General features: G+C 38.2%; 2 protein-coding genes across 10 annotated transcripts; both read left to right on the top strand.

Annotated features, from left to right (window-relative positions):
- Positions 1 to 16: 16 nt before the first annotated feature.
- On the top strand, positions 17 to 12,299 carry CZH18orf54 (chromosome Z C18orf54 homolog). 6 transcript variants are annotated; one of them, XM_075489104.1, is made up of 10 exons: positions 17 to 175; positions 1,424 to 1,753; positions 3,578 to 4,342; positions 5,767 to 5,917; positions 7,124 to 7,232; positions 8,640 to 8,771; positions 8,979 to 9,041; positions 10,353 to 10,426; positions 11,310 to 11,448; positions 12,187 to 12,299. In XM_075489104.1, the coding sequence occupies exons 2-9, from the start codon at positions 1,474 to 1,476 to the stop codon at positions 11,416 to 11,418; spliced, it is 1,683 nt and encodes a 560-aa protein (XP_075345219.1). In that variant the 5' UTR covers positions 17 to 175; positions 1,424 to 1,473; the 3' UTR covers positions 11,419 to 11,448; positions 12,187 to 12,299. The 6 variants fall into 6 exon arrangements, with proteins under 6 accessions (XP_075345219.1, XP_075345217.1, XP_075345220.1 ...); XM_075489102.1 differs by lacking the exon at positions 12,187 to 12,299 and having other exon boundaries at positions 11,310 to 12,157; XM_075489103.1 differs by lacking the exon at positions 12,187 to 12,299 and having other exon boundaries at positions 144 to 212; positions 11,310 to 12,157.
- DYNAP (dynactin associated protein) lies at positions 12,189 to 27,381 on the top strand. Of its 4 annotated transcripts, none has more exons than XM_075489110.1 (10): positions 12,189 to 12,305; positions 18,014 to 18,100; positions 19,894 to 20,118; positions 21,368 to 21,574; positions 22,910 to 23,143; positions 23,939 to 24,092; positions 25,274 to 25,383; positions 25,528 to 25,641; positions 26,274 to 26,423; positions 27,069 to 27,380. In XM_075489110.1, the coding sequence occupies exons 2-10, from the start codon at positions 18,023 to 18,025 to the stop codon at positions 27,183 to 27,185; spliced, it is 1,389 nt and encodes a 462-aa protein (XP_075345225.1). In that variant the 5' UTR covers positions 12,189 to 12,305; positions 18,014 to 18,022; the 3' UTR covers positions 27,186 to 27,380. The 4 variants fall into 4 exon arrangements, with proteins under 4 accessions (XP_075345225.1, XP_075345226.1, XP_075345224.1 ...); XM_075489111.1 differs by lacking the exon at positions 12,189 to 12,305 and adding an exon at positions 12,494 to 12,605; XM_075489109.1 differs by lacking the exon at positions 12,189 to 12,305 and adding an exon at positions 14,319 to 14,421.
- Positions 27,382 to 27,763: the final 382 nt, after the last annotated feature.

Genomic DNA, 27,763 nt, shown 5'->3' on the forward strand with positions numbered 1-27,763 from the left:
GCGGGGCATGCCGGGAGATGTAGTCCTGGCGAGCACGGCTCCGGCCGCCCGGCTTCGACTACAACTCCCGCAGGGCCGCGCGGCTATCTCCGCGCCTGCGCGCCGCCATTTTGCAAAGGGGTGCGGTCCCTTCAAATCGCTGCGCGGCAAAGCCCGGAGGAGCGGCCGTTGCGGGGTGGGGACGCCCGGGGCTCCTGGGCAGGGCTGGGGAGGTGATGATGGGCGGGCAGGAGCTAGGGTGGCACACCCTTGTGGCGTTGCGGTAGAGGCTGTGCTGCTTTAGGCGCTTTTTTTCCCCGCGCTGACTGCTTCTTGTGAGGGAAAGGGGGTCGGGAGTGCCCGCCACGGCCGGGTCTGCCTCTCCCGGGGGCGTGGTGTGAGGATGGGTCCCCGGGAGGTCTCGGTGCCGGTCGCGCTGCCCTTGGGCCGGTGCCTAGCCCGGCTTCTTGGCTTTCTAGGGAAAACCCACTTGGGCCTTGGAAGAGCTGGTCCTCACTGTGCCTTTTTCTTATAAATCCTTACACTGCTATTGCATGATGATCCTTGTACGCATGTGATATTGGATATAACAAAGTTATTAATCTTTGTTCCTTGTTACAGCACTTGTTTCTGTACACCTTAACAGATTTTTCAACTGGTATTTTACCTACAGGGATGAAACACACTGTTAGGCTTCTTTTAGTGACCTTGACTGTCCTGATTACGGCATTTGGAACAAGCCTGCGCTTCCAACTCTTCAGTTTACAGTTTGTGGGGTTATAAAGGCAGCTTGGGATTGGGTTGACTAAATTGCACAGATAGGACGATTCTAAGTGCTCCCATGTGGCTTGTAAAATTATTTTGCTGTGTGTACCCATTCTGGCTATATGAAAATATCTGCAAGGGTAATGGCTTCCTACTCTTGTTACATTGAGTTGTTTAGTTTTTCATACTATCTAAGCAACTTTTACTTCTTTTTTTTGTCCATGAATGGTACTCTTTTGTACTGGTTCTGAAATCAAAAGTTACAATACTTCTGTGTGTCTTTACTGAATGGGATGTTTGGCGACGTTTGTCGCCGATGTGAAATCCCGTTCTTGCAAAAGCAGGGTATAGAGGTTCCTCTAGAACTAGCAAGGAGGTAGACTTTTGTGCTCTCTTGTTATATTTTTTTTTTCCGCTACTGAAGTTTCAATATACAAGAAGTTTTCCCTATTGTTATATTTTTTCTAGAACCTTTATTTTCTGCCTTTTACTTTTCTGGGGGTGGCACATATATATGACAAACTTATTTGAAAAGCAGCAAGTTGAATAGCTAAATAGTAATTTCTAGGAAAATAATAAAATACATAACAAAAATAAAAAGTCCTAGCTACGTTACAGTTTATGAGAAGACATTTCAGTGCAGATGATCATTTGTGGTGTTGTTTCTTTTTCCGTTTAGATTGATTAAAAAGATGAGTGAAGATTCTAATAGAAACCTGGATAAAAACCATGACAAGCTCAATAAAAGAAAACAGTGTCTGCTCTCCTGATTCAACAATATCTTCTCTTTTAACAAGCTATAGTATTGACAGCAATAATCCATACTCGGACAGTTTGATTCACTACAAGGACAAGCTTTACAGGTCTGCATCTGAGGCTTTGGAAGCTTATATTGAAGATTTTGATCTAAGTCTCACATCTTCAGAAATAAGCACTGGAAAAATCTGCATATGTCAAAGCACTCCCAAACAAGTTGAGTTTTCAAAGCATCATGCCAAAGAAAAACATGGTATGTCTTCTGCAAGTATGTCTTTGAATGAGTTTTGGTGTCTGGTTTTTTTTTTTCCTTTTTTTTTTCTTCCCTATTGCCAATAGTATTGCAACTCCTTGTCTCATACCACGTGTGTTTTGTTGAAGGAATATTCCCTGCGCAACTGCCTACAAATCTTTATGCTATAGTAAATGATGCTTGGTCATGGCTAGCAATATTTGTCATTCTCTGTAATGCTTTTTTGTAAATGCTTGCTGGATTGGTGAGAATTCCTGACCACGCTCATAGATGCAATAATAAATTCCAGAGTATGGAATAGAAATTGTATTTTCTATATGTGAATATATGCTAAAGACAGTATAAATCATTGCTTAAACCTGAGTCGGGGGGGGGGGGGGGAAGGGGGAAATCTCTGTTTCCTTTCCAGAGTAAGTAACATCAGAATCTAATTAATTAAAGGAGTTCCCTTAAAAGCTGCTTTGTCTTAGAACAAAATTTGCCCCTTATCCATTGATTTTTATGGAATGTACTTTTGGGTTGGAAGTCTAACCCAACAGGGTAACGTATATGGGTTTGAATTGGCTTTTGTCATTATTAGTTAGCTTGAATAAATAAATACTTAATTGATTATATGAACTTTTATGAGAAGATCTAGGGTAGATGACTGCTTGAGCTAATTAATACTGCAAATGCTTTGTCCATTACATCTAAAATAACAGAGTCCTAAGTACAGGCAAACTTTGTACCTGAAAAAGGATGCTTGCTTGGGTTGCATTGGCATGGGCAGTTACAGTAGCATATTGTATTATTCAGGGCTTTTTTTTCTTCACCGTAGCCTATAACCTTCCTCTAGTTTCACACCTTTCCTTTCTTTCTCTTATCAAGAGAGCTGGTTTTTAGCTGTGTTTAGCTTTCCGTTTATGTTTTTCTAATACAAACCTTCTTCTACTTAAGTTTAACTGACTTCCCAAACAAAAATAAGCATTCTGATTATCACTAAAAATGAGAAACTGTTCTATGAAAGATGTCATCTGCTCGTATTTTACTTTGAAATGTCTCTGTTGCTGTTCTTTGCAGAAGTCTCATTAGCTCCATTCACGTATTAGCTAGTCTGCATGTATGTTTTGTATGTTATAATAGTCTGTAACACAGAGATTTCACTTACTGATATTACAATGCAAGTGAGGAAAAAAATAACTTCCAGGTACTAGCTGAGGAAAACCTATTTTTGTGAATCAAAGTGCTTCATAGTTGCAGTAAAAAAAAAAAAAAAAGGATTTAATACTATAATTCTTCCCTGAAAAACTGCCAAGTCAAATCTTATACAGCACGTAAGCATCTGTAGAATCACAAAATGGGTCTATAGGCTCATTATCTGGCTGCTTGCCTTGCAAGCTATTGCTTTTAGCCATCGTCTTCTCTAGCAAATGTGCTCAATTTCAATATGGGGAAAGTCATCCCTAACATTGCTGTGTGGAGGAAGTGTCGCTGCTAGGACTGAAATACTAAGGATGTATCTGTAAAATATACAATTCTGAATGTGCAACTAAAAATGGACTGTCGAATGTTGAAATCTTGTTTGTCTTAAATGAAAAAATAAAGAAAATCCTCAAAGCTGTGAATGTTGTGTACTGTGAAAGGAGGGGTAACTTTTTGACTGGTAAGGTTTTTATCAAGATTCTGATTAGAAACGGAACCGCTCTTGCAAGAACTGTAATTCAGTACCCCCTGGTAAAGAAGATATTTCAGCTTTAAATTATTATTTCATGTTAGGTCTTACAAATGTATCATTTTTGTATGCTTGAACTTTAGCAATTCATGTAAAATGTCTTTGTTTTTCAGCATTGGACGATTTTAATCAGCACATAGGATTGGATTCTCTTGCTTCACCCTGTAGAAAGCAGACTGAGTGTGACCCAGACTTGATCAGTCTTGCGACGGATGATCTGTTAGCATTTCCAGCAGATGGATCACTGCCCTTTGTCCAGCGTAGTCCTTTTAAATCAAGACATCAAAGTAGTGAGTGGAACCGGCGGTTACTTAAAACATCTTTCTGCCCTTACCAAACCTCATCACTCGATACCGAAGGTGGTTTCACTCCCCAGGAGAATGGGAAAGCTGTTGCTCACCAGAATCCACACAAAGGCTTCAGCAAAAAGAAACGCAATGTCTATACACCTGATAGGTACGATTCTGTCTCCTTTAAAGGAAGCTCGAGACCCTTGTCTTTTGAAGAGAACTCTAACACTTTTCCTGTTAAGAATTATCCAAGGTGGCTTACCAGTCAGAAGTCTGACTTAAGTGTATCAGGGATAAGTAGTATTCCCCACTTTCACTACCCAGTCTGGCTTAAGAGTTATAACCTTTTTTCTGATTCAACTGAAGAAAGTGATGGTCAAAATTTTAATATACAAGGCAAAGCTTCCTCTTCACAAACTTTTGAGATCCTGAAAAAAAGATGCTCTGTAGATAAAGACAGTTCTGATTTTTTTGAACAAAATGGTTGCCTGGATCCAAGAGGTGATAACAAAGTAGAAGAAAGTTGCAACTATGCCAGTCCAGATGCATGCTTCCAATTTTTGAGACACACCAAAAAGCTGTTCAGAGGTAACTATATAATTTGTCTCTTCATTTTGAGGGTATATGTATAAAGAAATTACTTTTTTTGTTTGTTTGTTTTTAAACCAACACTCTCTAGGTATGTTAGTCTGACTGCACTGTACAGTAGATTTATTCACGTCCATCTTTGACAAATGACTCAAAGCACTTAGTAGTAGTTGACTAAGTTATACAGCTTTTATACTGTAAGTTTTCATACATAAATCAATATTTAAGCATTCCTTTTCCAGCAAAGTATTTATTACAGTGGCATATTTAGTACCTTACTGCAAGATAATGACAGTAATTCCATGAATATTTTAATAGAATTTCAAGCATTAAATTAAATTACATGAAGTGTAACCTTGGGGGAGAGAGATTCCTAAACATAGCGTAAATGAACCTGTCAAATTGGTAAGAAATACCATTTATCGTGCAGTCTTTTCCTCTGCTTTACACAGTCAGCAGGAGATATTTGTAACCCATATACTTGGGTTATCCAGTGCCTTCAGTTTATGTAAAGACTTTCCTTGGGATTCTCTCACATAGCTACTCTTTGCAGGAGGCCGTCGCTCTTCACCACAGGAGGACCTCCCTGCTTCTGAAGCACCATCTTTGCATTATGAAATATCAGCAACATTTGCTTTGATATGAGAGATTAACATTTCGAAGTGTTAATTACCTTCACTTCTGTCTAAGTTTATTCATTTGAAAAGAAAAATATTTTTTTCTTTGCTATGCAAAGCATAAGTATTGATCCCTCCTTTTTTCCAAGAGGTTATATAAACAAACTAAGTTAAAATGATGTTTATGTTGTGCATTCAAAGTGACAAAATGTCAGATACACAAATGTCTGCAAATACCTTTCTCGTGTGTATGCACCATGAACTTTAAATACAGGGTTATATCTTTTTTTTAACACACAATTTTACCAACCATGAACAGGCTAGGTATAAAAAAAAAATATGAGAATGTGTCTGTCATTTTGAGTGCTTGTCTCAAACAATTCTTAAATGTGAGTCCTGTATGTGATTGTATATGTGATTTGCATGTCTATGTTGCATGATTTCTCTCCCAGGTGTCTGTAAAAGCAGCTGTTAGAAAAACCTGTACAAAATAAGAAGAAAACTAACCTAAGAACTTACAGTATTAATAAGTAATATTTAACATTGTATTGTGAATTAATATTAATTCTATTTTCTGTAGAACCTTGCAGATCCCATTTGGTACTGATGATTTACGTACCATACTGCCATACCAAGACAACCAAAGGAGTTGTATTGGGGCTGTACTCTCTGTAAAATATTTCTAGTGCTAATTCATCTGTAGTCAGTTTCTTTGAGTATTACATAAAATTAAAAGTAATGTGGAAATAATGCCCTTGAAGAGGGTTGGACACATTGTGTCCCTGTTTTTTTTTTTCTTTTTTTTAGAAGACCAGCTTGAGCGACTTACCTTGAAGTCTGACAGAGGTCTGGAGAGTTCAGCTGAAGATTTGTCAAATAATCTGGAAAATGATGGCAGTCCTTCTACAACAGATATACTAGGAGCAGAAAGATCATGGGAAAATGCTCCAGGTGCTTCGTAAGTAAACATATATTTTTGGACTAGTTTGTTAATGAAAATGCATAATGTATTTAATTGCTTTTGTATATAGATTATAAGTAATGGTGTTGTGGCATGTACGTAAAGAAATGATTTACTATTGGATCTTTTGCTAGTTCTAAATGTTTGATATTTCAAGGTCAGGATATTGGTGCACTGCTTTCCCTTTTTTCATTGACTTGCAAAGAGTGCTATCAATATTACCTATTGTTGCCTTTTAATAATGTCTTTGTATATCAATGATATATGAGAAATATTTATTTCAAGAGAAAACTAATTTAATGGAACTTAAATTGACAGCTTTACTAATTTATGAATAATAGTTTACGAAAAACAAGTTAATAGTGGGAAGTTTGTTTTCTTAAAAAAAGTGGTGTGGCCTTGGGAAGTTTTGGAGCAGTCTTGGGAGTGAAATTTCAGTTGTTTAGGAACTGAAAGGTTATTTCACGGGATCAAAGAATGCTAAAAATCAATACTAGAATTTCCTAGAGTTTCCTACAGTTTTTAAGCAGCAGCGAGGTGTATGTGCTTCTGGGTGTTGTCTGTCACTTTCTCTTTACCCCCAAAGATTTTGATCTATTGGTTAATTTTAGCATATTTAACAGGTGAGTAAAAGTCTCAAACTGCAGCAGTCCTGCATGTGATAATGGAAACAGTACTATTCATGCTCCTGTTAAGAGAGAGGCTAATAATCTAGTCTCCTGCTAGCCACCAGAATACCCACATAGGAGAACATCACTGGAAATCAGGCTGCATTAATTAATATCTGTTTCTATGAGACTACTAGTTTTGAATTAAAATACCTTAGAGACTGTAGAAGTATCAGAAGTCAGTAAGCATAAGGTAAGTATTTTTCTTGAGATGTTGAATATTAATGGAGGAGTACCAGGTGTAAGAAAAACACCCATGTGTAATAAATCATAGCTAAGGCGGCCTTCCCTTGCCTTTTTTGTCTAGTTGATTTTTGTGGCTACCCAGGTTTTGATTATACTGGCAAAACTGGAAAAAAAAATAGTTGTGTGTTTCTCGCACGTACACCAAAGTGCTGACAGAACTACTCAGTGCCCCCTTGGTCTTGCATTGATGCAATATATCTAGTTTCATCATAATGACCGTATCCTAAGACAATTCTTTTCATTTATAAACCTGTTGTTATTCTCCATTGCATGTTTAATGTTGGTTTAGCAAACCACCAGTGCCTGTGTGCTGTGAGGATGTGGAGAATGCTCTACCATTCCCCAAGGCAGATATCATACATAAGTTCTTGGAAGACTGTTTAAATGACAAAAATAAGGTCAGTAAAATTGAGTATTTACTTCTGAGAGTGCCCCAAATATGTAAGGCTGGTAAATATTAGAAGGGGGAATACCTGTAAAGTGGTTTTTTTTTTTTTCTTCTCCTATAATATATAAAGTAGAAAGTCTAACTGTAGTAGTTTAGTCATATTTGAGCATGATGAATTCATACAGTTATTAAATCCTATAATATAACCCTTGGTCACAATTATGATTAAGAAAGCATCTAACTATAAAATGCTTCACTTAGTAATAGTTTGACTCTTACACTCCATGTTTTGTTTAAATAATAATTTTCCTGCCTCAAGTAAAGGAAGACTTTTTTTGTTATTGATGTATTAAATACTACTAATTTCCTAGCCTGGCTGAGGTACTGTTGGGTATGAGTCAAGTTCAAGAGGTAAGTTAAGTAATATATTTCTTATTATTTATGCTGTTGCACTGGAATTGGATCATGAATTGAACTTACTCTTTTGATTATTCATCATTTTATTCCCATTCTTACATGTTAATCACCTTCTTGGCAGTCTTAATATTGCTCAGCCTTTTATTTTGATTATAGGAACCCTTTATCCTTGTCTCAGCTAGGGAGATGAGCGCTGAGCCCAGTATTCTAGTTGAAAGGCATTCTATTAATTTATGAACTGGTATGTTTCCTTTGCTTTCTGCCCTATTGTCCTTGAATCTTAACTGCTGTAAGATTCTATTTTCTCATCTTGTAGTAAACAGAGCGTTACCCTTTAAGTTTTTCCACTGTGACACATACTTCTGTTTCCCTAAGGAGTTAATTGACACAGAACCTAACGATGTGCATGAGTAATTCAAATTATTCTGTCTGATGAATGGTGTTTCCCATGCTCTTGGTTCTGCTAGATCATCAGATGTTTCTAGACATCAGTATTTCTAGATTATCCACAAATTTTTGTCACCTTGAGTTAATTTGCTTTTTTGATTCTAGAATGAGCAGATATCATATAGATGCTAATTATATGAATAAATCTATGTTTATCATTAAGGAAGCTTACTTGCTCTGTCAGTTATGAAATGTTGAAACATGTTCCAGCACTGCTGTCATAGCATTACAAGGACTGACAGGCTTAATATTCTTGAATTGTTTTACACAAGCCAGGGCTGAGGCCTTTCTGTGTTGCTTCATGTCTTCCTAACAATGTATGTATTTACAGTGATTTCACTGACCATTCAGTGGCATAAACTAAGATGAACCAGTGTAGCATCATACATGTCCAGTTTATAAATAGACCTTTAAAGAACAGGTAGAGGGAAACACTCATAGCAATCAGCCTTTAAATTGTTTCAGGGAAACTTCAAAAGCTGTTTGTTTTATTTTGGTTTATGTGCACTGCAGTACACTGCAAGATCAACAAATTCTTTGGGTTTTGGTTTAGGAAAATACTTTCTCTGGAGGTCATCATCACAGGCCCCTTGAAGCTTTGAAGCTAATGCTGTTTAAACTTCAAGCAATTCAGGGAAGTTTAAACCAGAATGAAACTGCTGAGCAAAAGGAAGAGTTTGAAAAAGTGAGTAGTGAGTTTCCTTATGTTGTATCTTGTCAAAATCGATGCGCTGTGCACATTTCTGAGAAAAATGGTTAGTCCTTCTATAGACTTGGTTTTCAGTCATCTTGGAAAGAGCACTGCCAGCAGATTCCATCCAGTTCGCATCAGGAGCGTGTGCTCGAGACTGCTGTGCCCTAAATCCCCTGTGTCTTGTTGCTGCTGTTGCAGATTGGAGGCTCCGTGCTACGCGACGCCGCAGTCTCTCCCGTTTGCAGGGGCGCTGTGTGGCAGGTCAGTGACTCGACGGTGGCCTCGGTGCTGCTGCAGAAAGCAGTACTTGTAAGCCAGGAGATGGCGGCATTTCAGGCAATCCTGCCTCAAGAGAGCAGACACTGCTCTCCTCTGCTGCTTTAGCAATGGCTGTGTTCTGGAAAAGTTGTCTGCTGATAATATCCCCGTTAATTCTAGGCTTTCAGGGGCACGTACCGAATTTTTAAAAAGCCAGACATTCTCATATGCTCTATCCTTGCCTCCTTTGGCATCAGTGAGTTGGTATTTTGTGGCACTTACGTTTCAAAATTATTTCATAGACTTTATTATCTCTTTTTACCTTTTTCATAATGTTGCATGCATACAGTTCTTAAACCCTGTGTCCTGTACTCAGTAGTGAATGAAATGCTCCATATATATATCTGGATCAGGCAGGCTGGGAGAATGGGCCGACAGGAACCTTGTGAAATTCAACAGGGGCAAATGCAAGGCCTTGGTCCTGGCAAGGAAGAAACCCTCGTAGCAATACAGGCTGGGGACTGCCTGCCTAGTGAGCTGCTCTGTTGAAAATGCCCAAGCGGTATTGCTAGGTACAAACGGAACATGAGCTATCTGTGTGCTCTGGCAGCAAAGGAGGAACAGCGGGGCCTGGGCTATAGGGACAGGAGCAGTCAGTGGATCAAGAGGAATGGTTGTCCCTCTGTATCCCCCAGCACTTGCTAGACCACATCTATAATACTGCATCCAGGTTGAGGCCCCTTGCTTCAGAAGAGACGTCAAGAAGCTGGTGGAGGGGCACCTAGGTGGTTGGGGACTACAGGACTTGTTTATGGGGGGGAGCTGAGAGAACTGGGCTTGTTCAGGCTGGAGAAGTAGTAGTTTTGGGGGACCTAATAGAAGTCTTCCTGCACCTGTGAAGGGGGTATCAGGAAGATGGAGCCAGGGTCTTCATAATGGTGCATGGTAGAAGGATGAGAAACAGGCATAAATTGAAACAGGATGTTCACAGTGGACACTGGGAGAAACTTTTTAACCCCGAAGACAGCCAGGCACTGGAACAAGTTGTTCAAGAGAGGTTGTGCGGTCTCCGTCCTTAGAGGTTTTCAAGATTTGACTGGATAAAGCCCTGAGCAACCTGCTATAACCTCATAGCTGCCTCTGCTTTGAGCAGGAGCCCACCTCCTGAGATCCCTCCCAATCTGAATTACTTTATGATGCTATAAAGCTGTTTGCATTGGAAAGTATTGCCATGTGCTACAAAAATTCCATGTTTTCTGTCATATTCAGCTACTCTTTATTCCCTCAGTTAACAATTTTTTTTGTTTTTTTAAGCTTTCTGAAAAAGCAGAGGCTGAATTAAAACTGTTTGACAGTGAGATAATCCCTCTTACTAATTCTATTCAGAAGTAAGTGACCATTGATTTTCTGACTCTTCACTGTTTTCAGAAAGTGCAGAAAAAGAATGATAAATTAGCTGAGAGAGTTGTCAGGTGATCTGAAAACTTTGTTAAGAATAAGCCAGTAGTGAATAACTAAAAACATGGCAGTTCATGGAGCAGAGAAATATCTAGTGAATGGTTGCAGAGATGTACTCTGTAAATAAATATTTGTATTTCATCTATATCAATAGATTAATTATTGCTACACATAGATGGACTTCAATCAGACTTGGAGAAGTTTGTAATATGGGACAAAATTATTTTCTTACTTTTTTCACTACAGTGGAGAAAATAATTGCTAGAAAACATAGTTCATTAATGAAATCAGCAGAGTCCTACTGAACTAAGTGACTAAAAAAATAGTAAGTTTGAGAAAAGGCAGAATGGAAAACAGCGTTTTACTATGTAGAACATGTGTTTCAACAAAACTCAGTGTTGCAGTATAGTTTTATACTGTAATGTAAAATGAAAAGATTTTTCCATTTTAAAAAAGACAGTAATTTTCAATATAGATGTTATTTTATAACAATGTTTTGCAGTGTTTAACATCCTGTGTTAAATACCCATTCTGTAATAATTTAATAGAAACTGTGTGTTTCTGTAAGCACCTGTATTTTGAGAGGACATATTTAAAATTTCAGTTCCAAAAAGTGTTTTATCTTTTTAAGAAACCATCTTAGTGCATTTTATAATCTCTAAAACAGAATAAGTGAAACAGACATACAGATGTAAACTGTATATAATACTATTCAAACTGTTAAGCTGTTTGTAAGAAATCGACATCATTTTGTGTTAAATGTAAATAGTAATATTTACACTGTTGTTAAAGTCTTCATTTTTCCTAATCTAGGGCTTTACACCATTTGTCACGCCTTAAAAGTCTTGTTGAAGATAACAGTAACCAACAGCAGACCAATGATCATGAAGAAGATAAACAAGGAAAAAAGGATAATCTGTGAAGCTGATAGCTAAGAATATTTTAATATTGTGTAATTTAAATAATTTGTCAGCCTGACCGCTGGACAAAATTTTTTTGAAAGCTGAACCAGTGCATGTTCTCAAAAATGTTGTATTCAGTATTTCTGTACATACTTGTTCTTTTCATTAAGCTTAATTGTGTATTAGTACTTCCAGTAGGATCTAACGATATGTGACAAGAGATACCGCTTTATAAGGAATATTTAATTAAAATAATGTGAACATTTTCATGGAAGATTCTGTGTGTTTATAAAAATTTACAAAAAATTAAATTGTTTGGCCAGTTCTAGTCATCGCTTCCTTACAGGGCCTGTTAGAAACAGGGGGAGCTCAATATCAAATGTAAAGTTAAGCAGTCAGGTTTAGCAATAACATAATTACATAGTATTTTCAGCACCGTTCTTTCTAACAGGATTTGAGTTGGTGTAATTGCATGCTCCTTGTTCCCTGACCACAAACTTACCAAATATATTGTATCAAAAAGTGTCTGAGGTCTTTTGAATCGTCCCCCTTTCCCATCCTAGTAAAGCCTGGTTCTTTGGGGAGAGAAGGCACTTGTTTAGGGGCACCCTCTTCAGGAGCACAGACTGTGTTTCAGCTGAACTGATCCAACAGCTGGTTGTCACTGTTACTGGGAAGTCCTCATCTCCCTTCCATTTTCCTTGGCTTTGTTCTTAGCCTTAGAGCATATAAAATCCTTCAGTGGGCCTAAATAGGCAGAAAAGTAATAGAATTTTTCTTTTTTTCAGCGTGATTGAATAGACTTAGCTCATGAAAGCCACTGATAGGCACTGGAACTTGTGCAGGGGAGAGAGGAGTAGGACTTGCCCATTTGGCAGCAGCAAATTGAGAGACAAAGAGAAAAGCTGTAAGTAGTAATTTGAGTTGTGAGTTGAAATACATGGACAGAACACTTTGAAAGAAGCCTTTTGTACCTTTTCTGAGGCTTCTATAATGTAGCCTAGTATTTTATGCTGTCAGTAAACAAAATATGTATGCCAGCTTGCCTTTCTAGTGAATGGTTTCCTTTTAATCTGGATATTTATAAGGATGTGTGAGAAAGCAGGTACCTGAGCACGTACTCATTCCGAGAAATGAAATAGAAACCAGACAAAAAAGTAGAAGGAAGATGAGCTATGTACTTCTCCCATCTTCCTGTTAAGAATTAGTAAGTAGAGGGATAATAAAATTGCTTCATTTTATGACTGTCATGGCATCATGAGAACATAAATAGATTGTAAGTAATACGTAATAATGTATTTCAGACAGATTTTATTGGACTTTCTCAAATGTTGAGAACTAGATCTTGAAATCAGAGTACAGAAAACAAAATTACTCCTCTAGAAAACTTTATTGTAGAAGCTTTTATAAAGCGTTGCATTGCTGTGGGTATAACTGTTGTCTGTATTAAGACAGTATCTGTTTGCCAGAGGTCATTTTATCAAAGGAATTCAGATGTGCAAGGAAAGATGAGGTTCTTTGCCTGACATCACACGTGCCTGAGTGTGGATCACAATGAATTTGCTCTACTTTCGCACTACTCTGGATGCTGGGGGGGGGGGGGGGGGGGTTAGTTACGCATAGCATGTGTATGCTGCGTCGTTTGAGCTAGTACACCTCGGACTCCCAGCGCAACTAGTATGGCACTGCCTACGCTATCGTAGCTTTCCTGTTTCTGAAGCCTATATCGTTCACAGGAGAAAGGTAGATTTATTCATCCAGGTGGGTGTGCAGATATGCCTTGGGGTGCTGGTAGCACAAGCAAGGTGGACTCGAAGCAAGATTTGATGCCCTGAGAGGTTACACTGTGCTCCCCTTGTATCCTGCTTGCAGGGGTGCATAGGACAAATGTAAAGCACCCCCTGCTCCCTTAGAACTTCTCTTGATGTTAGGACAGAGTTTATTTGCTATTTAGAAAGTCTTTTCCATTAATCCCCCTGTGGAGAATCCTCATACCGCTCCATATTTGTGAGATCCCTCATTCTTTGGAGTTTTTTATATTAGCTTCCAGATATTTATCCTTTATCAGTTTAATGTACTTTGATGGAGAATTTCAGCACAACTTTTTTGTTTTTTATGGCACAGAGACCTAGGTAACAACTAAAAGTATTGTTGACATTATTGAATATTCATATTTACTAACTCTATATTGGCCAAGTGTGACAGGCTTTGATCATGGATAAGGTCCACTGTGTGAGGTACTGTACTGCACAAGACAAAAGTACCTTAAGGGTATGAAACTAAGCAACGAGTCACACTTTCTAGTTGTAAACAATAGAAATTCAAATAGGAATAGAATAGAATTAAATAAAAAGAAACCCAATAAAACACCATTAGTCAGTAAGCGGAGACAACTGGTTTCACACAAAAATATTTTTCTTTTAAGTGCTATCAAGATTTTTATGGCTGTTAGAGTACTTTAAAGACGGATTTGCTCTCTTATATAGCAATAGAAAAATAACTTTTTGGTTGTATACACTGGTGAGTTCTTGCAATTATAGCTGGAATTTAGTTTGCTTATAAGGTAGAATAAAGAAGTTGCCACTCAGGAAAAATAACAGAACATGTAAATCAAGTACTAAACAAAAGTAATTGTCGTATCCAAGATGTCAGTGATGTTCTTGTCCTTGAGGCTAGATCAGAGAAAAGGACTTTTATTGAACTACAGTCTTCCATAGTGACAGTGGGAAAAACAAAAAGGCAGGCAGAAGGACAGAGATCAGGATTTGGAGGAAATACTAAAATAAAATAGCAGGCCTAGATAGAAGGAGAGTCACCGTTTCTCAGCAAGATTCAAGAACTGTTTGCTAAGGATGTACACAAGTATCTGTGATCCTATGTATTTGCATATACAGGAAATATTTTATGAGGAGGGCACTTCCTGAATTACAGTGTATATATATCAGTAAAACAGAGCGAGGGAACTAAAGGCTTTGATGAAGACAAGTATTGTGCTCTTAAATCTTGTGAAGATCCTGTCTGTGGTAAGACTGTGACTTGGCATGGTGGGAGGCAAATAGATGGGATTTTTGTCTTGGGGATTTTTGCCCTTTAAAGGCTTAATGAGAGAGTCCATTGCGATATTGGCCTTGAAATGGAATGATTGTATGCTGCAGTTATCTTTTCCTCTGTAACAGTCCATTTGCCTTAGCAAATCTCTCTGCATCACTGCATTCACACTGATGCAAAAAGGTGCTGATATAGGAAAACTTAATTTCAGGCTCCAGATATCCCGAAGACTAACAGTGCTGCCAGCAGAGGGTTAATTTGGCTGGAATTTATACCTGGTTTAGCCTGAAAAGGAGGATCTGAAAAACTGCAAACCCTGTAGTCACTCATTATCAACCTATTAATTATTTTCCTATTAATTAATTATTTAATTAATATAATAATTAATTAATTAATTATAATGTAACTCTGACACTGCCAGAGCAGTTGTATTTGTTTTCCAGGAGATGCTTATGGATTCTCACATATATATAAGTATCTGGAATTGTGACACCCATGAAAATCATGATGTGTATTTTCTTTCTTGTTGATCGTGGATTCTGTGATCTACCATGGTTTTTAGTTTTTGTGTCCTTACTCAAAATATTTGGTCAACTTTACAGTTGGTAGGTCTCTCACTGTGCAGCGAGAATTGCTGTTCAAAGGGAAATGAGAAAACCTTTTCATTAATTTTAATTGCCCTGATCCTGCTGTTGCCAGTTTGAATGGCTGAGCTTCACAGCTCTTCCAGAACAGAAAAGAAAGGACTGCTGAGGAGAGATGGGCTCTATCTCCTAAGGAAAAATAAAATGCTTCTTTAAGTTTAGGCTTACCAACTTACAAAGGAAGGCTTTAAATTAGAATTAATGGGGACTGATGACAAAAGAATGTAAGCGTTATCAGTGGAAAGGTGACCAGAGGCATAGTAACCCTGGCTTTAGGGTTTTTATAAAAAGGATTGAAGCAATACAGAAAAGAGGATAGTGAATATGACTGCTGAACATTTAAGATGTCTATATTAGTGCCGGCTGTATGGAAACTAAATGGAAGAACGTATAAGGTTCTATACAAAGTTGTGATTTAGGCAACGTAGATGTTTGCTTGGTGGGATATTTCATTTGTTAATGAATTAATACAGAAAAAGAAGTGGAGGTGGCTCCTGAAGAAAAGGGAAGATCTGTTTCTCTATGAAGACTTACCTTTGTATTGAAGTCTAGAATATAGAGGGAGATAGTCTGTTAAAAGTATCTTTATGATAATAAAAGGAGAAAAAAGTGTGAGTGCTGTTATGTTGAGGACCTACCATTAAGACCACCAAACCAAGAAGGGTAAGATGGAAGGAACATTTTTGTAAACAATTGACAGAATAATTTGCCTTGAGGAGATACTAGTTAACCAAATATTTGTTGGGAAAAAAAAATAGAATACAGAGTATCCAGGGTATTTTTAGACTAGGGTCATGTCAGGTTTTGATACAGAAGGTGGAGGTTAACAATTTTCTTACAAGGTTTTCAAGATTTTTAGAATTGAAAAGAGGAAGAATAGAAAAAAGCAACTGCAAGAAATTCAAAGATCTGTTTGCAAAATCCTATGAAAAAATTATAGGGAAAACATGCTCAGGAGTTTGGCAGTTCATAAAAATATGTATATGTAAGATATAGTTGCAGGATATCCCAATATGGAACAGTGAAAATAAATGTAATATGCCTTGTAGTCCTCAGCGGTCTTCAAGAAGGAAGCATAACAGAAATAGCTAGAATTGTCCCTAAAGATGAGTCATCTTGGACTTTCGTGCTTTTTGGCAAGTCCAAAGCACAAAAACAAGACACAAGGAGGAACAGCTGTCAAAGATAATAAATAACCCAAAAGTTCCTTATTGCTTATGATAGTAAACAGTAAGTCCGTTACTGATACAAGGGAGGACCAAAGAAAATTTTGGTCCGTGACCTCCCTGCAGAGAGTAATAAATTATGTCAGTGAACTTAAAACATCAACGGCAATGGGTGGTGGACAAAGCTCAGTTACAACGGGGAAAATGTGATTGATAGCTCTTACGCAAGCTACCTGTGTTCAGTGGACTACGCCTACCAGCATTAACGCTAAGCTCTTGGAGAAATGACTGAAGCTACCTTTGAGTTATCAGTAATGTTTGGAACTCAGTGCCGTCCCACAAGGGTCTAGAAATGGGACTAGCAAAGTAACTTTTTAACAAAAAGTCAGCTAAATGATACCAAAGAATTATAGGGCAATAAGCTTAACCTCAGTTTCCTAAAAGTTCACAAGTATATAATCAAACATGGAATATATCAAGGAAATAAGGAGGGGGTGAAAAGAGAGAGATCATTATTAACACTCTGTATTACACAAACCTAGTTTCCTTTTTATGACTGGGTAGCAACATTTAACACTTGTGTGCCTCAAAATGAGGGATTGTAGTCTATATTAAATTATTTTTAGGGAAGTGTAAAGATGGGTGGAAAACAGTACTTGGAGAGCAGTTAACAATAAAGTCTATTGCTATTCTTTATTTTCGTCATGTGGTGGAGTTAGAGAAGATCCAGAGGAGAGTGTCTGAAATGATCATGGAGATGGAAGAGCTGCCTCACAGGGAGAGACTAAAAAGGCTGGGACCTTCAGCTTGGCGAAGGGAACGTGTGTGTGTTGTTGCTCAAATCCCACAATACAGAAATGTAGGAGGCCTTAAAGGAGCTAGTAGGAGATCTGCTTAGGACTGAGAAGTGCTTTTTGTTTTAATCAGCAAGCAGTAAACTTAGGAGGTCAGGGAGTATCAGCAGGTTCAGAAAAGACTTTGTCTAAGTCACAGACTTTTTTATAGAATTAAATCTAAAGGGAAGAGGTTATTTCTGCTAGCATCTCTCATCCAGCAGTTATGTGTGCTTGTGAAGTATGGAAGGTGTAACCTGGAAATAGTAGCCAGGCTATGCTCTCCCTTAGCATTTGCTAAAGTCCTGTCGGAGAAAAAACACTGGGCTGGATGTACTGTTGGTCTCACCTAGTAGGGCATTTCTTGTGTAGTTAGGTCCATTGCGGGAGGGTAAAATGTAACAGTTCTGTTGCAGCAACAGCGGTTTAGGCTTGTGAAAATCTTTTTACCGATAATAACATGTAAGCGGGGAAATGGGTTGCCAAAGTAGTTCTGGAACTTCAACTGTTTTTGTGGTTGTAAAAGTAGATTACACAACCAGCCAAAACTGTAATTTAAATATATTAGGTCCTTAGCATAGGTAAAGGAACTAGATGACGTCTGCTCTTTTTTCCCCCAAATATTTGATGGTTCGGACTCTGTCTCGTTGTCATGTTGTATCTTAGGGTTCACGTGGTACATGAATAATGTTAAGTCTGAATGTGGAAATTGTGAGACCTTTCTGTTGTAGTTTAGCGAAGAAGAGTTTTTTTATATTGCATCACATTTCTGCACACTGGTACTGCACTAAATGCCATTAGTGTTACTATGCAGAAGAATATGACTCACTGCCCTGGACTCTGTAACATAACTGAGCACATATCGGAATTAACATTCTTTTGTTTCAATATTTTTCTTGTCTTCTGTGGACTAATCTCTTTCAGCTTTACTAAATGGATAACCAGGCATTTGAAATGCATGGAGAGAGCATACAAAGTTCTTCAAAAGGAAAAGAGTGGCCAAAGAAAGAGGTACCAGTCATTTTCTTTTACAGTGCTAAAAAAACATTATTAACAGAGTCAGCCTGAAGATTAAACCCTTATTTTGTAATATGACCTAATCCTATACTATTAAGAAGGTCCTGAAGAAAATAAAAGCTCTAAAGGGCTACAATTGCTAAGGTCCTAAAATGCATAGCTAGTGCACTAGCTAGGTTCTGAACGGTGAGACATAATTCTCTGGCCCCACTTAAGTTAATAGCTAAATTCTTTATCCTGTAACTACTAGACAAAGTAATTATCTTTGGAGGATTCCCCATTGATTTTAACAGAAAGAGCTACTTAAAAGCTCATCTTGTGGTTTAGTATCTCTACTGAGTTACACATTAGAGCACTGTTTCATCTTTTCTTTTCTTTTTTTTCTTTTTTTTGCCCTTGAGAAAAGTAATTCTCAGTAATTTTCCCATTAAAGTTTTTGCTTCTTGGGATTTGAGTTAACTTCATGCAATAAGAGTTGGCATATCGCTCACCAGCCGTTACGTTTGTTTGCAGTCGGCACACTGCTGATTCTTGGCTATAAATATACCAAGGCTAGTGATTTCCTCACAACATAACTCACTCCACACAGTTGTGCTGAGGTTGAATGTTCTGTGTTAGTTGTTATTATGTAATACGTGCAGCATTTTTTCAACTTTAAAAATAATTATTGAATTGGTGCCACTGCTGTGAAAATGCTGTAAATTAAAGGTCCTTCAAATCTGGAAAATGGGGATTTCGAATGCATTTCACTATTAAAGCCTTGTTCTCTGATGAGGCTCTGTGGTCTGAGTACTACTGTTGTGGTATTTAATTGAACACAAGCTTTAAAAAGGGAGTCATTTAAAATGAAGAAAAGATTATTACCAAATAGAATAGGGTGATATTTTGAGGACTTTTCTGCTGGTAAATGTATTTGTAAAAAGCTTTTGTCAAATAGGTTAATGAAAGAAGTCATATTGTTAAAATCAACAAGTAATCTTCAATTTTTTTCATTTCTGATTGTCCAGCTTAAGAAATCAACATTCATAGCTCATTTTCAGGCAGTCACTGTCTCAAAAATCGGGCTTTTAAAGGTAGATCAAGCTGTGCACCCAGAATCAGTACAGAGTTTTAAACTTTGGGCGAGAGAATGCAGTCTCTATTCATCTGAAGCTGCAACTTCAGCAGCAAAAATGGTTAAGGGACAGGAGACACTGAATATCTTCACCAAGGCAATGCTTCATGGTGCCAGAAGTGCTTTGGTCTTCTGTGCTTCTTGTGTGCCTTGTGCATGCCCAGCTGCTTCTCCCCTTCACCCTCCTCCAGAGGCCTGAATGTCCACAAAGGACATTTTCACTAAAGAAATGATGCCCAGAGCAGTTAGTACAGATGAAATTTCCCCATTCTGGCCCGTCTTCTCCACTTCTCCCAGGGAGCTGGGCCACGTGAGATGTGACATAAAGCAGAGGCAGCATTTCTGCCCCAGAGATGAAGGTTTGCCATGAGTTGACGCTACAGGTCTTCCGTGTTTTGTGATACAGATTAGAAATGGCAATGAAAACAATCTTTAAGCGTTTGTAAGACCCCAGGATGATGAAGACGTGCTTTTACTTGACGAAATAAGGAAAGGACAGCAACAATCTGATAATATACTCTGTAGGGTTTCCCTGTACTGGGCCCAGTAATTTGCCTGCGTTTCTGAAAGGCATATGGTTTTGATTACAAAAGAACTATCACAAACTTTCTCCTGTGTGTTAGATCTAATAAAGCTTTCTTTTTTGTTTGGGGGGACTTTTTATTAATTTCAGGAAAGAAAGGGCAGCTGGTCCCTAATGAAAGTCTTTCTAGTTTGTCTATTGGCCTGCGTTATCACAACCGCAATAGGAGTGCTGGTCCTGTCCTTGGTCTATGTAAAGAACACTGCCTTTATGAAAGACACGGGTATTAAAGACAATGGTGCATCTTCTCCAAAACCAGATGAAAAAAGTGTGGATATGAAATTCCAGTTCCTGAATCATCTGGGGAAATCAAAGGTAAATTGTTCATCTTGTGCAATAATATTCTAGCATCATATATAGAAGTTTAATGAATTAATTTCACCTAACTCTTTTTTAAGCATTAGGTAATCAGTCTAAACCTGTTATCCAGGCTTCTTTTATAATCCATGGGGAGAGACGCAAACTTCCTGACAGTGTTTCACTCAAATTCATAACAGATGTTGGAAGTGGTATGGATCTCTGGAGTGCCTCTTGGAGAGCTAAATAATTGCTCCAGCAAATTAGGCTTGCAAGACAAGGCAACCATTTTACGTGTGATTCTGAAATTAGAGAGTATGAAATTCTGAGAAACAAAACCAGAAAGATCAAATTTTAATGTAAGCTGAGTAGCACACTAACCTTCCCATTCTTAGGACTGGATTCAACCAAATTGTTATGTTGCAAGAAAAAATGAACTCCATGATCTTGTTTCAGTGAGCTAAAATGAATTAACTGGCAATGTAATGAATCCCTAGGAATTATGTAGGTTTTGTTTAGGTGTATTTTGATACTTATGGAAACGTGTCCTTTGAGCACGCTCTAAAGACATACTCCATCTTCTAAATATGTCTTTATATAAAAAATAATTCCTGATTAATTTTTGCTTTTCAGCAAAAGAGGGAAAAGGACAGATTAGATAGTAGGGCGCTTTAAACTGACAACAGCCATTCTGGTACTTTTTCATGTTAGATTTAACTATGTAATTTTCAAACAAAAGATGTTTTTAAGAATGCAAACAAAAGTGTTTAAGAGGAGAGCAACCCTTTTAATATGCCCTTCCTCAGTGCAAGATGATTCTTTCAAGTACAAAATATGTTCTAGAGGCAGTACAAATATTAGGAAAGGAATAGTTGCAGGTGCAAATAGTTTGTAACTAGACATTCAGGAAAATGTCTTACTCGGGAAATGTTCTAAATGTTTTGAATCTAAAGGTTTAAGCCTATATGTAACTGATTTCTCAAATCAAAGTCCAGAATGACGTAAAAAGAGGAGGAGCAGATAATTTTGTTCTTGAGATCACTATGTATCTCTTGTTTGTAGAAACAATACTATTACATCACGACATGAGAAAGTATATAAAAGATTGCGAAAAGTGACTAAAATACACACAGAGAGAATCCTTACTGAGAAAAGGAATAGGTCTCTTCAGTATTGCCCAGACCAAGAATTTTCTGAAATATTTTTGGATTGTTTGGTCACCACTGTCCACAATCAATACAGTTCTCCACTTTCACTAACTTTACAGGTATATACCTACCCAGGTGGTGAAATTCAGTGGGCAAGGTTCAGGAATGATGTAAATGAATATCAAAGTGATGAAGAAATGGAATTTGGAAAAAGCATTAATAACCATCGCTCCAAAATGACTTTTGGAACCTTACGGATCAAAAGCAAAGGGCTTCGGGCTCCCCACTGGCATTTTAATGCCAATGAACACGGCTACCTGCTACAGGTATTGTCTGATTACTTCAGCTTCTCCAATTGGTCTTGCAGTTTAAAGCATCACGTATATATAGAAGATGTACAGATGTAAAAAAAAGTTAAATATACATTATATACAAATAACAGGTAATAAAAGCAAAACTACCATTGATTGATGTATGACATTAGTTTTCTTGCTTGAAATAACATTTTCAAATGGAGATGCTTGAAACAGGCTGCTTAATGGTGCAAGAGTACCAAACACCTGTAGCTTCCAATGACATCTAAAAACTGAGGTCAGAGGAGACTTTGGATACCTGAAAGTTACAGAATTTTATGTACTTATCCAAGTGCTTACAATGATTAAAGTAATTATATTAGAGAACCGTCGCAGAATCGCAGAGATGAAGGATTGTTAAGGTTCTTAAGAAAGCCTCTGGCTCCATCCCCTGTATTCATGCAGGATAAGAATACCTAAAGCGTATCTGACAGTTCTGTTCAGTTTTTAAAAATTTTCAACAAAGGAGCTGTTACGAAATCAAAAAATAGTTGTCTCCCATGTTTCATCACACAAACCATTAGAATGTTTCTGCTGGTACACAAACCACATTTTTGTTTATTGCAAAAAAAATTCCTAATTTCTCCTTGTTTATCTCCATTGGCTGTGGAGACCCTCAGATCATCTTTCTTTCTTTCTCACAACTTTTTATACATGGAAGACTGTTTTGTTCCCATACAGTCTTCTCTTTCCTCGACCAAATACCCCTTCCTTTTTCCCCCCAAATAGATCTTCTTTGAAAAGGTTTGCCCTGTCTCACCTGAGTGTCTAATTTCAAATCTGTAAAAATAAAAAAAATAAGAGCGATAAATAGAAACTCACAGTGAGGAATTCAAGATAGCATATTAATTTGAAAACAAAATTATCTTTCTTTGGAAGCATAGGTGCTTAGATATATCTCAATTATTAATTTATTTCTAAGAATAATTATTTCTATTTTGATCAGCATAGAACTGAACAGCTCCAGCTGGATGGGGGAATCCTCCTTGGAGTAAGGCATTCCACAAACACCTGGTCCTCTCTCCAGCAGTTTTTGGTCAAAGATGACTCCTTTATAGCTGTTCATAGCCTCTTTAATAAGAAATGGTTTAAGTATGAGCAATGTGTATTTGTCGTGTTCTTTAAACCTTCTAAAATTTTATCACTTAAAATGCTCTTCTGGATTTAAGTTCACAAAGGCTTGTTAGAGAGTGCATCAGGATCTGTTTTTTCCTATCAGCCTTCGGGTTATTTGAATTATTGATTTGCCACAAATGGATTAAATGAGAGAACTTTCATTACGATCGTTAAGTTCTGATTATGTTACAGGGTACTGCCTGGATTGGAGTAATTCACGCAGATGACAACGTGATTACCACATACAATGTCACAGCCGGTCAAGTGATCTTCTTCCCTAGAAACACTGTGCATTGGATAAAGAATGTAGGATCAGAAGACTGTGTGTTCTTGCTGTTTTTTACAACACATGAAGAACTTCAGACCTTGGATGTAGATGACGCATTTTTCTCTACCCCAGAGGATATAGCAGCTAGAGCATTAAAGGTCTGTATGATAGGATAGCCAGCCTCTATCTAGTCTTCTGCACATTAACATGGCAGTCCAGGCTCTCTCTATATTTCTCGGAGAGGATCCTCCCTACCTCAGCTGTTCTCTTTAGTCCCATCGGCGTGGAAGGATGTACACGTCCTCTGTGTAACACTGCGCCACCCTCTGTGTTCCTTCATACACAAGGAGAAATAAATGATGATGGTCTCTCCAAGAAACTTTTCCTCCTCCACTCCTCACACTTACGGAGTTTATGGAGTTTATACAGTTTATGGAGGATCCTTCATATTTCCAAGGGTGGAGGGAAAATAACATAGTGAAGCCCAAAGCTAATTTCCCAATAGACCCTTGATGAATTCTGTGGTATGAGAAGATCTCATAGGCAACTATAGATAAGTCCGTCTCCTTGTTAAAGTGGATCTTATTTGAACTGACTAGTTGGCGATGTCCCATGAGCAAGAATACAGCCACAGAGTTTCTGCTGAGTCTGAGGAATTTGCATGTTCATACCACAGAATTGTTGATAGACCTTCCCACCCTGAAACAGTTTGATGGGAGACAGATTGAATTTCCCTTCTGCTCCAAATCTCTGTGGTAACTGAGAAGGAAGGGCAGAGCAAAGGAGCAAAATAGAGTATTGACAGGGCTAGGCAGTTAAAGAGATGAGGTATGTCCACGAGGCAGAATTTGTCTACCCCAGGTACTAAGGTGGGATATTCAGTGAAGCAAATTTTTAATTCCGTAGTTTGCTGTGTGTATCTGTCAACTTAATATGCATTGTGTGTCCCGCAGCCACAAGGTGGAGTTAACTTCATCAGAACATTCAAGAAACAAGTAGAAGATCAAGCAATTAACCTCCCACCAAACTTAAATGAGCTTGTACAAAATGCCACCTACGTGCAGTCTCCGGACAACCTTGTGTGGCGGTACTTCTACAATCTCAAAGGTATACATCTAAGAACTTTGTATGTAAGAGCTCTCCGTGTTTCTAGAGGGGGAGAGGAGGGGATCTGTAATCGATTCACTGAAACAGGAGTTAAAAAGTATATAGAGAAATCATAAGAATTTAAGGAGATAAAATGAAAAATATGTTGATACTACATCTAATTACTGCCCTTTAAAGATGTATAACCTGATTCTTAGCTCAAAGTAGTTTACCCTTTCGGTTTTCATGTTTCTGTCTGCAACGGTAGATATGAGAGCAGAATGCCAGTAAGCAGCAGGGCATGAACTAAATACTTCCCAGCTCAAGGTTCTCTGGTGATGTATGTAACCAGGACTGCTGTGTTTCCTGCTACAGTTAAATCAAGCAAGAACCTAAACCTAAACTTTTCATTCAGAAACTAAAATCTAATAGGCCAGGAAGCCCTGCAGCAGATTAGCTGGAGAGTGACTGGTGCTGAGCTGCTTAGAAGATCTTGCGTTTGCATATGAAACATCAATGAATAAACACCTTAACATATACCTAATTATGTCCTCCCTTTTCTTTTACAAATACAACTTCATAAAGAGTATTGAACCATATTCACTGGTTTATCAACAATTGTATTAAACAACCCTCTGTACAGCCTGGATCTAGTGATTATCAGTGAGCACCTAATAAACATAGACGGCAAAACTTCATTCCAAGTAGTATAGTCCATTCAAGAAGCTATAAAAAGCAAATATAGGTCCAGAACTCCTCACACAGCCGATGGAGGTCAGGAGAAATAAATGTGTGACAAAAATCTTTGTTCTTGGAGCAAAATATTCTTCTGCGTTGGCAGTAGTTTACAAAATATTGTGAAACATGATCAGTGCCATAAAGGTTCACGTGAATTAAGATACTGAACGTTAGCATGTTCTTTAAGTGTATTGTTATTGATAGCAATTTGGGACGGAAAAAATCTAGTCGGAGTTTTTCGTTATGGTTGTCTGACTACAGAAAAATACAGTAAAGGAGATTGCATAGTGTCTAGTGCGTGAAGGATAGATAAGCTAAAGGGGCTTTCTTTTTGGTTCCAGAAACTCGTAAGATTCGAGGCCTCAAGTTTAGTACATAGTAATGACTTGAAGCTGGCCAATACATTAACAAGGAATGTTATCCAAACCTTGTTGGAAATGCTCATTTAGCTGTCTCTGTTTTAGGGTCAGCAGAATATCATTTTCCAGGAGGAATCTTCCAGTGGGCTCGCTACCGCATAAATGGCGCTGGACTAAATGAAACAGAAAAAATTTTTAGTGAGTCGCTGAACAAGGTATGTGCTTTCAATTGGATACTGTAGCTATTTAAACATAAGGTGTAGTATGCAATTTGTGTGGGTTCATCACTGCTTTGTCACGTATAACAGGGATATAACAAACTTGGATGGTTTTCTGAACATTTTTGTTCTGCTTTTCAGCACGAGAATACCCTTACCTTAGCAACTCTCAGGATATTCAGCAATGAACTGGGGCAGCCTCATTTCCACTTCAATGCTAATGAGATGGGTTATGTCATTAGCGGCTGCGGACAGGTAATTTGTTACATCGGTGAGGGATAAGTCAGTGGAGTTTGGGCTGTATAACAATTACAGACCTAATAACTGATTCCCAGCCCCAATTAATGATACTACAATTAGTAGTATCACAAAACTTTCAGTGTCCACACTTTCCTTCTCCACACAAAACTTTGATCTCGGTTACATTTGTGGAAGCTTGTCTAGTCAAACTGGAGTTATACAAAGAGCAGAATTTGTCCGTCTTGTTAAGTTGTTCCGCAAAATCACACGTGTTTATGATGGGAATCCCCACTCTCCTGAATGCTGGGAGTAGAAACTAAAAAAGCAATACTTTTGATTTAGCGCCTATGAGGAGCAGATAAATAGAGAAAATGTAGTGAGTATTAAGATTTAGAGTATAGGGTTTGATGACGTTCTTTCACTCAGTGCAAATTTGAAGTGCCAAGGTTATTGAGATGGAACGATGAGACTCCATAATGTGAGGACTTACCATGTTCTTACTCGGGAATTTGCCTAGGACCCCTCTACCGTTTTGGAGTCTCGGTGAAAGCACTGATGCTACGCTAGCTGATTGCAGTGCAGCGCTGGGGCCATCGCTGTGTATTTATCCAATAAATCGTTGAATATTGCTGCTTTACTTGCAATAGGCTGGAGTTATTCTCTCATCCGGAGTCACCACCAGCTTCAACATTGGCATTGGAGATGTCATCTTTTTCCCTGTTGGAACCCAACATTATCTCAAGAGCATATGTGATGAGGATTTGTTTTTGATTCTAGCCTACAGTACAGGGAACCAGGTGAGAATTCATGTGGGCAAGGGGAGTAAAAAAATGTTCAGCTGTACACGATCTTACGCTTTTCTCATGCGCGTAAGCTTTACGCTTTGGTGCTCATCTTTAGAAAGCAATTCTAAGAATATGTCAAGTACATTGACAGTGCAAATTCCCTTCTGGTGTGAACGGTTAGCACGCAACGCCTATCAAAACTCTGTACACGGAAACAGGAGGTGGGGAAGACAAAAGGTCTGTGGTAGGGTGTGACATGCGCCCGTGTGTGTGTGTGGATATATGTATGTGTGTGTAAGAGAGATGGAATTCAGATCGTGTTTGTGCATGAGGTACTGCTGGTGTTTAAGAGACGGAGCTTATCCTTGAGCAGGCTGGACAGGCTGAGGGTCTTTACAAGCTGAGCACCCACAAAAGGGAGAGATCTTCGTAAGCCTTGATCCTAGGAGCCAGAGCAAGGGTGTATTTATCTAAGGTTACACGTATCCAGTGATCTTGATAGCCCAGTGTAAGCCTTGTCATGCGTTACATACTTTTATATTCATTCATTTTCATCTTGGATTTGAGGTGTGCTTTAATATCCCTTATTTTTAATATCATAAAAATGATCAGGTAGCTATGACCATTCTTTTTAAAATATTGTCTTTTTCTTCATAGCTGGAAACTCTTCGTATGAATGACTACTTCCGTGGAACAGCAGATCATATCCTTGCTCAGCTTTTTTCCAAGGAACAGGCTGAGTTTAACAAGTTCCCAAGGGCTGCCAAAAAATGAGGCAAATAACCTCTCTTAGCAGTTAACGGCTCCAAGAATTTTTCATGATCACCATGTTTCTAGCAGTACTTTTTGGTACCTTTCTCGCTATTTATCCAGAGGAGATGTTCAGAAAAAAGAAGAAGTTGGGGTTATTAATTATAAAAAGTTATTTTTTGTATTTTCTCATGTTTTATTTATAGTGCAATGTAATTTGATTGTAAATTAAAGTCATTTCTACCATTACAATTGCCTTTTGCTCTGCATAACGTCCATTATCCCACCGTACCTCTTCCCTCGCGCTACTGAAGTTTACATTGATTTTCTGTCGCGTAGACAGCGCTCTTACCTAGCAGCGTCGTGTTTACCCAGCTCGGTCTATCCCCACCCCAGGTATTGTGTTATAAGCCCTGCATCTAACAGCGACGGCAGGAACGTGCTCGTCGTAGGTTCAGGTCGTATTCACGCTCCCTCCCCTAACCACAGTCCCCTCAGTCAGGCACTGTGTTAGAATTTAAGACGGCTAACTCCTTTTCCTGACTTTGCCACCGAACTGATTTCGAAAGAAACCTTTGAGGCTAGATTCTTAGCAGAATGTA

Source organism: Mycteria americana (assembly GCF_035582795.1).
Source record: "Mycteria americana isolate JAX WOST 10 ecotype Jacksonville Zoo and Gardens chromosome Z unlocalized genomic scaffold, USCA_MyAme_1.0 Scaffold_30, whole genome shotgun sequence".
NCBI classification, from domain to species: domain Eukaryota; kingdom Metazoa; phylum Chordata; class Aves; order Ciconiiformes; family Ciconiidae; genus Mycteria; species Mycteria americana.

Bases quoted from the DNA above. Each gene is read 5' to 3' on its own strand.
- DYNAP (XM_075489110.1), top strand. From the start codon at position 18,023: ATGGATAACCAGGCATTTGAAATGCATGGAGAGAGCATACAAAGTTCT. The intron at 21,575-22,909 runs GTATTGTCTGAT...ATTATGTTACAG, and splicing joins AACACGGCTACCTGCTACAG to GGTACTGCCTGGATTGGAGT. The intron at 23,144-23,938 runs GTCTGTATGATA...TGTGTCCCGCAG, and splicing joins TAGCAGCTAGAGCATTAAAG to CCACAAGGTGGAGTTAACTT.
- CZH18orf54 (XM_075489104.1), top strand. From the start codon at position 1,474: ATGACAAGCTCAATAAAAGAAAACAGTGTCTGCTCTCCTGATTCAACA. The intron at 4,343-5,766 runs GTAACTATATAA...TCTTTTTTTTAG, and splicing joins CACCAAAAAGCTGTTCAGAG to AAGACCAGCTTGAGCGACTT. The intron at 5,918-7,123 runs GTAAGTAAACAT...ATGTTGGTTTAG, and splicing joins GAAAATGCTCCAGGTGCTTC to CAAACCACCAGTGCCTGTGT.